Source organism: Juglans regia, chromosome 2, assembly GCF_001411555.2.
Source record: "Juglans regia cultivar Chandler chromosome 2, Walnut 2.0, whole genome shotgun sequence".
NCBI classification, from domain to species: domain Eukaryota; kingdom Viridiplantae; phylum Streptophyta; class Magnoliopsida; order Fagales; family Juglandaceae; genus Juglans; species Juglans regia.
In genome coordinates, this window is record NC_049902.1 from 10,309,280 (window position 1) to 10,320,055 (window position 10,776).

Below are 10,776 nucleotides of genomic sequence, written 5' to 3' on the forward strand. Positions count from 1 at the left end.
GACACAACAGATTTGGGTGAGACAGCTTCACAACCAACTCCAGAGGAAGGACCTGTCATTTCTCTTAATGCCATAACAGGTACCCCGTGTCCCAAAACTATGAGATTACTTGGAAATATAGGTACTGTTTCTGTAATTATTTTAGTGGATTCAGGAAGTACTCATAACTTCCTGGACCCATCTATAATTAAAAGAACTACGTTGCAGGTTAATGAGGATGTGCATCTGAAAGTGCAAGTAGCAAATGGTGATATTGTTAAAACTTTGGGATATTGTAGTGAGGTGGTCACTAAGATCCAAGGGGCTTGTTTTAAACCTTCTTATTTTGTGTTACCCTTAGCGGGCTGCGATGTTGTATTAGGGATTTAGTGGTTGGAATCCCTTGGATCTATTGTTTGGAATTTTTCTGCTTTGTACATGCAGTTTCTATGGTGCGGAAAAACAGTGGAGTTGAAGGGCCTTAAACTGGAAGAAACCTCTTTTGGTGATTGCCACAAGATGTTTATAAATTCTCTTTACAAAGGAAAAGGCCTAATATTACAACTGAATGCCCAACCTGCACTAGTAACTAGTGAAGTGCAGAATCCTGAAATAAAAAAAAGTCTTAACAGCTTTTCAAAATGTTTTTGCGGAGCCAACTGGGTTGCCACCTGTGAGGTCTCACGACCATAGAATTGTGCTGCAGGAAGGCACAAGCCCTATCTCTACAAGGCCTTATCGATATCCTTACTATCAGAAAACAGAGATTGAAAAAATAGTGGCAGATCTTCTTAAAACAGGGGTTATTAGGCCAAGCTCAAGTCCTTTTTCATCTCCAGTCCTACTGGTCTGTAAAGCTGATGGGAGTTGGCACTTATGTGTCGACTATAGGGCCTTAAACAAGGAAACAGTGAAGGACAAGTTTTCCATACCGGTGATTGACGAATTATTAGATGAATTACATGAAGCAACAGTATTCTCCAAACTGGACCTTAGGTCCGGATATCACCAAATAGGAGTAGTACCGAGGATATTCCTAAAACGGCCTTCCGAACTCATGAGGACCACTATGAGTTCTTGGTAATGCCTTTTGGGCTTACCAACGCCCCCTCCACCTTTCAAGGGCTAATGAACACCATTTTTAGGCCTTATTTGAGGAGGTTTGTCTTAGTATTTTTTGACGACATCTTGGTGTACAACAGCACCATGGAGCAACATATTGGATGTTTACAACAGGTTCTGAAAACCCTATCTGTGCATCATATGTTTGCTAAGCTGTCCAACTGTCAATTTGGGGTGCATGAGGTCGATTATTTGGGTCATATTGTGTCAGGGCAGGGTGTTAAGGCTGATCCAGAGAAGGTAGAAGCAATGATTGAATGGCCTACTCCATTGAACACTAAAAGCTTGAGGGGCTTCCTAGGCTTGACGGTTTATTAGCGGAAGTTTATTAAGGGTTATGGCCTTATCGCAGCCCCACTCACGAATCTACTAAAGAAAAATTCGTTCAAGTGGGATGACAAAGCTCATAAGGCATTTTTGGAACTTAAAGCTGCTGTTTCACAACCACCAGTTTTAAGGTTGTCTGATTTTACACAAAACTTCACCATTGAGTGCGATGCAAGTGGATGTGGAGTTGGGGCAGTGTTAATGCAAGCAGGATAGCCTATTGCCTTTTTAAGTAAGGCATTAAAGGGGAAAGCTCTTGACCTCTCTACATATGAAAAAGAACTGTTGGCTCTTGTCACGGTAGTCCACAAATGGAGGCCCTATTTATTGAGCCAGACTTTTATTGTGAAAACAGACCAGCAGTCACTCAAGTACTTGCTTGAGCAAAAGGTGGGCACGATTAAACAACAAAAATGGATCACGAAACTGATGGGATATGATTTCTCTATCCAGTATAAATAGGGCAAAGAAAATAAAGTGGTTGATGCCCTTTCGCGAAGAAATGAACCAGAATTGACATCAAATGGGTTTTTGGGCCTTCTTACATTCCCCACACCAGATTGGATAGAGGAACTCAAGATGACTTATGTAGCATCACCTGAGTTGAGTGAGATCATACACCAGCTAACTACAAGTCAGCAAGGGCCTAAAGGTTACGTTCTAAGACAGGGTTTGATCTTGAAGAAGTGTAGACTGGTCATAGATCCGCAGTCCTCATTCAAGGCTAAGGTCCTAAATTTTATACACTCTGACCCTCAAGCTGGTCACTCTAGGTATTTGAAGACATACCAGAGAGCAAAAAGAGATTTCTTTTGGCGGAGAATGAAAAAAGACATCAAACAGCTAGTACGAGAGTGTGATGTATGTCAGGTGAATAAAACATAACGCATTTTACCGCCTGGCCTTCTTCAACCTCTTCCCATTCCAACTCAAGCATGGGAAGCAATCTCATTAGACTTTATTGAGGGACTGCCTAAAGCCCAAGGGGTCAGTTTAATATTAGTGGTTGTGGATCGACTAACAAAATATGGCCATTTTATGGCCTTGGCACACCCATACACAGCTACTGGGGTAGCCCAATTATTTCTCAAAGAAGTGCTTAAATTACATGGTCTTCCTAAGATCATACTTTCTGACCGTGACCCTATATTTCTAAGCACTTTTTGGAAGGCTTTATTTGAGTTGTAGGGATCTACCATACATTACAGTTCAGCTTACCACCCGGAAACTGATGGTCAAATCGAGGCGCTCAACAAAACTCTTGAAGGTTACCTACGTTGCTATGCAGGAGCTAAACCTAAGGGCTAGGTGCAGTGGTTACCACTGTCTGAATGATGGTATAACACCTCATACCACACTTCGACCAAATTTTACCCATTTGAGGCTCTCTATGGGTATTGTCCTCCGAAACTCAGTTCATATATACCAGGCACAGCCATCAATGATGCAGTTGATAAACAGTTACGCACAAGAGATCAAATCAACACATTGCTCAAGCAGAATTTGGAAGCATCGCAACAAAGGATGAAACTTTATGTTGACAGGAGGAGAACAAAACGATATTTTATGAAGGGCGACTGTGTTTACCTTCGTTTACAGCTGTATAGACAGAACTCACTCTCGGGACGGCACAACCTCAAACTATCCCCGCAATTTTACCGGCCATTTCAGATAGTGCAACGGGTTGGAAGGGTCGCCTACAAGCTTGATCTGCTACCATCGTCAAGGATCCACCCGATCTTTCACGTTTTCTGTCTGAAACGCAAGCTCGGAAGCCAAATCTGTCCGCTTCCTACACTTCCTCCAATCAACACCGAAGGGGAACTTCTACCCGAACTAGAGGCCATCATCGACAGAAGAATTAAACGGCAAGGAGACAAGGCTCTCACGGAGGTTTTAGTAAAGTGGATCGGGGCTTCTTCGAAGAACAATAGATGGGAACAACTTTGGAGGTTGAAGGAGCTCTACCCGAACCTTGTGGGCAAGGTTCTTTAATAGGGGGGTTTGTTATGATCCTCTGCGATGGCAAGAAGGAGAAGAGCAGAGAGTGAGGGTTTGCACGGGAGAAGAAGAAAAGCAAAAGCCAGAGATAGGAGAACTGAACTTGAAGTAGAAGATTGGGGGACTTACACGCTAAGCAACTCAAAAGGCATAGCTTTTGCCTCATTAAACGCACCATCTAGTAAGGAGTCAGGGACTCAAAACGCACAGCTGAAGGTTACTGAAACGCACCGTCCATCTGGGTGCTGAAGATTCCAGAAGACTATTTCTTTCCTTCTTGTTTTCTTTTCATTCCATAGTTAGTTATTTTCCTTTAACACGTGTTGTTATGTTATTTGCTCATATTGTATCCCCACGTGGATATGAAGGATGGTCTGTAGTGTCAGAGGGCAGACTGTGTTATTGCATGAATTTGGACTTTTGCTAGGAGGTTAAGGGATTCCCTCGAAAGAACCCTAATATCATTTTTATTTCCAGAGTTTTCTTTGTCATTTTCCCACATACAAAACCTGCAAGCATCTTTTTTTTTTTTGTATTGACAATCCCTCCATCTTTTTCCTATTCTGCCGATTTACAAATCATATATTTAGATCCATAACAATTTGTCATACAAGCAAATTTGAAGCCCCAACAGTCCGCAGTCTAGCAAGGATTAAAGAAGATCAAGTCGCAAGGCAAGCCTTACCAATTAAGTAAGGATTAGAGAAGATCAAGTAGCATTGTGAAGTATGGCATTTGCTTGTGGTGGTTTAATTCAGGAGGAGAATAGTGTTTGTGATAGGGACTTGGACCTGAGGGCCGAGAGTATAAAAGAAAGAGGAACATAAGAAAAGAAGAGAAAGGGAGCTTACTGATTAGCTTCTATATTGCTCACGGAGGTGATGTGAGATGAATACCGAGAGACAAGGAGGTCGAATGGATGGGCTTGAGTGTGCTAGAGGTTTGAGATGTAGTTGGTGCCGTGCCAGCAATTATGTTCGACCTAGACGTATATGTCGGCTTGAGGGGTGGATCTGCTGAGCTTCATTAATTCAACTGTGTGGGTCCTGTGCGTGAGAGTGAAATTGAGAAGGCACAATGGGGAACTTCAAGGGAAAAGTGCAGAGAGAGTGAGAACACGGGGGGTGAGAGTGTATAAGGAGCTTATTATGCTATGAATTCTTATACCATTATAGTGAATGGTCTTCAAATTGTTGATACTCTACTAAGACTTATAAAGATCTTCTACGATAATTCATTTTAATTAAGTTTGCTAAAAACAAGAGTCGGAATAAAAGATATCGACATGAGGTGTCAGAGTGTGAGAATCAAGGAGCATTAAGCGACATTAGTAATGCTATATGCAGTTGTGGAGTACGCAAACGCCGTGCAGTCAATTTAAAAAAGAGTGAGGTCCACTCTTAAAAAATTAATTTTTTTCATGTGAGTCGTATTTATTCACTTTTTTCAAAGTGATTGTACGCTGCTTACACACTCACGACTGCAATTATCATTTCTTAATAGGAAAAACTGAGAGTTGGACTGCGGATCAGGGAGCCGAAGGTGATCTATTTCCCGTGCACTTTTTCTAGCAAAAATCTTGATAACAATAGCAGAGAGAGGTCCATATCCATGGCCAATAAATTTTAATAGGCTACATCTTTAGTATTGACTTTCATACATCTGTCTTATTATAAGAAGGAAAGTTTTATATAAAGAATACATTGTGGTACAAAACAAAAGTACAAAGTGTAGATGTAATATAGCAATAGTACAGTCGTATGGTATTTAATACAAAAAAGATATTAACATAACGTGTAAACAAAAGAAAATCAGTAAAAGGCTTTTGAGGCTCTGGTACTGTGATAACCCGAAATATGGTCATTGCTAGCACCAGCAATTCATTGCCCTCAAGTCCTGGCCTTGTGTTCTGGTCTGTGAGTAAACTCAAAATCTATATGCACAAAGGCTCGTTCAACTTCAGGGAGTTGCTCAAGCTTTTCTTGAAGTGTCTCACCAATGTTATGTGCCTGGTTCAGATACATATCTTCTGGCAAGACAATGTCAACCTCCACAAAGTACTGAGAGCCAAAGGTGTATGCTCTAACTGTGTCAATATACTGGATATCTTCATGGTGGTTCCATATCATATATGTAAGTTTTGCCAAGAAATCAGGTGGTGCAGTTCTTCCAATCAGAGACCATACATTCTCAATCACTGTCCTCGACCATGTATTGATTGTATATAATGCTATCTGCATTATAGTTTCAAGAAGTTATTAATTGTTGTAAACTAAGGTTGAAGGGAAATTCCCATCTACTTCCCAATTAAGTTTCCTTCTATTCTCATGAAGGACATGATTGCTGACAAATGTGGTGGAAATAGGAGAAAAATAAAGGCTTTTATGCATTACATTGATATGCTTTGTAGAGATAAAGAAAATAAAAGAAATTCATGTCTTAATTTGAACTTACTATAATGGCTCCAGCAGGATCAATCCACCAGTGATATCTGACAGCTAGGACAGCTGCTGCTAAACCGACTGAATTGGTAATAACATCGAAAAAATGATCTTGAGCATATGCTCTAACAATTTCGTTTTCAAATCTTCGACAGTAAACCATGAGCACAAACTTCACCACCGTGACAGAAACCATAATCCCAATTACCCATTTCTCCTGGTGATGATCCATTTCAGGGCGAGACTGTAATCAAGAAAATGATAGTGTTAGTAATGAAATAGACATCTTGTAAGATAAAACAGTTTCCTACATCCAATATATTATTAACAGATAAAAATAGAAATTTGTTGATGTAGATGGCATTGTGAATGAAAACAAATGTTCAAATTCTAAACTCTAAATGACTGCAGAGCAAATTGACTAAATACTATCAGTTAATCATGATAATTGTATGTTAATGATTTTGATGATTGAAGACTTCTATATCATAGAGCACCACTACTGCAGTAGAGGGAGTAGGGCTACATGTATTGGATACTCTCTACACCATATAATTGAACCAGCCACCAGATAACATAGCATTTAAAATCATTAAATAAAGGTGTATATATAGCAAATTATGCTCACATGTGCTCATGCGATAATGCTGAGATTAAGGAAAAATGAAATGAAAACACCCTGCTATGACTAAGAACTGATAAAATTATTACCGAGCTGAAACTAGTTGTATGTTACGATCTCATATCGACTAAGTATGGGATTGGTTGGTAGTTTATAAGCCCCTCGGCACCCTTCCCTTGTAAGCCGGTTTTCAATGGTGAGTTCTACCTAGTGGGTTCGTAACATCATACATATTAGCCCAAGAAAATCTTTATGCCAATTTTGGGTCAAACTCTGAGTCTGAACCCAGCTCTAATTAGTTGTGTAGGTCATAATTATTTGAGTAAATAAAATTAAAGTTACATACCTTAGCAATTATTTGTCGAGCAGATTCGAGCAATATTTGTAATCCAAGAGTTGCCATTACTGATGCAAAAACAATGATACCCTGCATGCTCAAGCTTGATTAGTATACACTTAGTGTAACTAAAAAGAAAGCTGATCACTTTATGGACAACTTTAAGAGGCAATGACATATTAATATGCATTGTTCAAATGCAGCTTTTCCACCATGGTTTTTGAGGATTACTGGCAAGCCTTGGTTGCACATACCAAAAACGATTTTCACTCTTGAAATTACAGTCTGAAAATAATCTATCGTTAATCTACCTCAGAGTGCTGACTTAACTGGCTTCCAATTTTATCCCTAAAAGGCCACTTGTCCGGCCATCTTTCTCTAATCAAAAGGCCAATTCAGAAAAAACTTTAACATGTTTTCCAACACATGCACAAGAACTGAATTTTCCCACACAAGTTTGATGCCTCACCACAGGTTGCATCCGATTCTTTCCAATTGGATAGCGATAGTGGTTTGGCTTCCTCATGGCATATGATGTATACCATAAAATACACCCTGACAAGAGATCCAAGAAAGAATCCAAGGTTGAGGCAATAACCGCCAATGAGCTGCTCTCAACAGAAGCAAACACCTTTGCTGCAAAAAGCACCAAGTTTGCTATGTTCGACACATTAACTGCCATCCTCTCACTCTGGGCAAGCTGCTCCATTTCATCCTGAATAATGTAAGAATTGGTTAATGATAGTATTTAACTCTCTCATTGACCATCTTCATACTCAGTTCTGGGTGAATTGTATAGATATAAAATAATTAACGATAATACTTTCATTCAAATATTGTATATTTGTAACCGTGAATTTTGTAACTATCACGTAATTGCTTTTAAAAAAAGAAAAAAATTAATGTTTTAATAGTAGTTCTCACTTTTTTTCAAAACAATTATAGTGTTTATGCACTTCACGGTTGTATATAGAATTACTCGCTAATCACGTAATACTTGCCCTCTCAAACTTGAGCTAGGTCTGCACCATATTGTCCAAAATCCTAACATAATCATGTTTTATTTCCTAAAACTCTAAAAACTAACTGGAACGTATCGACCAATAAAAGGTTAGGTGTTAATGATATACCAAAACAACCAACCTTTGTGAGACTTCCTGGAAAACCACCTGTGTCACTCATGGTCTCCACCTCATTGAACCCTTCAAGGATCTTTTCTTGTTTCCTATAATATCCCGAAACCTTGGTTTGTTTCCCTGGGATAAAGAGAATGATAACGTATATCAATCAATGTTCACAAATAAATTGGAAGCCAGGCGAGAAAAGCGCAAGGATACATATATAATAAATCAAATCAGATATCTGAATTTCAGACACATTAGCAACTGAATTTCAAACTGCTGTCTTAACAAGACAAGAAAAATTAGAAGATTAATCTTTGGGGAACAATCTTGTCCAGAGTTGAGTTAAAAATATATAACAGCCACGGCAGGGACCAAAGGAAAAATCAGCTTTAAACAACCATCATCCACGACATATACTGGCAATAGTAAGTGTACGTGTGATCTATCCAACATGGAAAATAGTAGTATGATTATCAAATATGCCTATCAAATGTGTCTACTCATATATTTTTTTTATTAATGGTTAAGTGACTATTAGTAAATTTATATATTTTATTATTATTTTTTAATGATTAAGAATGTTTAAACAATGATTAAAAAAATGAAAAAACTCATTTATATTAGTGTGCACATTTAGTGAGCACATTTGATAGTCACCGTAGCATTGTCCATCTAATATTATCTGCCTCATTTAAATTTGCGACGGAAAGGAGACATTTAAAAGACCTTGAGAGTGAGAATACTTTCCATTTTTTGCTTAATTTGAAATTTCTCCAAATTGGGTTGTTTGGATTCGAAGATTATTTCAATTCATCTCTTTTAGTCATTACAATTTTTTCAAATTTTTAAACAAAATATAATAAATAATTCAATATTTTCAAATTTTAAAACAAAAATAATATTTAAAAATAATATTTTATTTAACTTTCAATTCTTATCTCATCTCAACTCAACTATCATCTCGCTTAATAACACCATTGAGCCGTGTCCTCCCATGGCCTACAAATATGACTTTTCAAAATAATATTTAAAAGATCATACATCAAAGGACTCTAGTGATCTTCAGAGCGGTGCTACTTTGCTATCCGAGTAGCACCGCTCTATTATATGGCTAGACCAAATTGACATTTTCTATTTTTTTTATTATTTTAAAACATTTTTTAAAATATAAAAAAATATCAATACATTAATAATTATTTTCTTAACTATTAAATAAAAAAAATTAAAAAAAATTAAAATATATGAAATGTCAAAATGAGGGGCAAGTTGATTGGGTAAAATAATATTTTTCTATTGTTTTTGGGTCAATATTTCTGGTGATAGTAGCCATGCATGTAGTCATACGGGTTCTGCTATTTATAATTATGAGTATGACAATTATAATGAGTCCCATATATCCGGAGTGATGAATCGTAAACATTATTTAGTTTCATTCTCCACCTTCTATGGCCATGAATTAATTTGATCCTCTAATTAAGACTTGATCGAATTCGGAATCGGGTATGTATGGACCGATTCAGTGAATAAGACTGAATCGGGTGATTCGTAACAATTTTAAATCGATTATTTCAATATTAAGAAAAATATTAAAAGTTATGCATAATGCAATTCAAGCATTTAATATAAAGTTCTGTTATATATAATCATTTTTGTACATTCTATTGATTTGATTAGTCAAAGTAGTTATTTTATATTAAAAAAAATGACGCAGTCAATCATATTAGTAGAGTGTACAAATAATACGCAAAAATAATTGTATATAAAATTTTTATTTCAAATAAACTTGCAATTCATGTATCTAATCTCAACTGTACACTTTTTTTTTTCCCTCATATACCAAGAAGCTAAAACAATTAAGTTATCAAATAGTTATGAATTTTATAATAATATTTATTTAACTTTCAACTTTTATTTAAAATCATGATCATCTCATCTCACCATCAAAACCTTATTCAACGTTCATTCAGATAGTTATCCATATCATAGAGTCATGATATATATTTATCTCTCACCCTAGATCATAAAGTCATTAAAACTCTAGAAACCAAATTCATGGTCAGGGAAAGGCTGTATGGGATTCCAAGAGATTGCTCCAATGGCGTGCCTTGGGCAAAGTTCAGCATTTAATATATTGAAAAAACTCGATAAATCCACAAGACTTCCTTTCTTCTATGTTTATTTTCTATGAAATCCAGTCCTCCTCATGAAACGTACGTAGTCGGTAACGAAAGCGCAGAAGAAAAGAAGACTTACTGTTACTCCGAAGAAGGCGTCGGAAAGTGGAGGGAGTATGATCGTGATCATGATCATCGGCTCTTTTCTGGGGCAGTTGGAACTCCTTGACGTCGAGTCTCCATGAGGATTTCTGGCGCTTCAACGCTTTGGCAGTTTCGGCTTCCGGTGGCTGCAGAATCGTCGTCGTCTCCCTTCTGCAATCTCCAGTACATGTTGGATCACTTTGAACTCCACACTTCTCCTCCATTGACAAGTGTTATGCTTCTCTCACTCTCACACACATATAGTTTGCCTCTCAAACTTCCTTTATATAGACAGACACACACGTATTCCACTGCAGTCTCAGACTACTACAAAGCTTGTAACTTCCTCCCACTTAGAGGAGAGAGAGGGAGAGAGAGAGAGAGAGAGGGACACGTATATACGTATCGATCGAGTGTTACATTCTTTATTCTATTGCCTCGGTTTGCATGTATACACACAAATCTCAGCCACTTATCATCATAGCAATGATCTATAACAAACAGCCACTTGTCATCAGCTTATTTCCTTCGTAATACTCAGTACACCTATATGTGATTTTAATGA

The 10,776-nt window shown here is 37.6% G+C and overlaps 1 protein-coding gene across 1 annotated transcript; it reads right to left on the reverse strand.

The window, feature by feature from the left end:
• Nucleotides 1–5,151: 5,151 nt before the first annotated feature.
• Nucleotides 5,152–10,435, reverse strand: LOC108979853 (metal tolerance protein 9-like). The gene is made up of 6 exons (XM_035687668.1): nucleotides 10,207–10,435; nucleotides 7,973–8,085; nucleotides 7,299–7,544; nucleotides 6,839–6,919; nucleotides 5,884–6,114; nucleotides 5,152–5,663 (listed from the first exon to the last, which is right to left on the reverse strand). The coding sequence occupies exons 1-6, from the start codon at nucleotides 10,433–10,435 to the stop codon at nucleotides 5,319–5,321; spliced, it is 1,245 nt and encodes a 414-aa protein (XP_035543561.1). The 3' UTR covers nucleotides 5,152–5,318.
• Nucleotides 10,436–10,776: the final 341 nt, after the last annotated feature.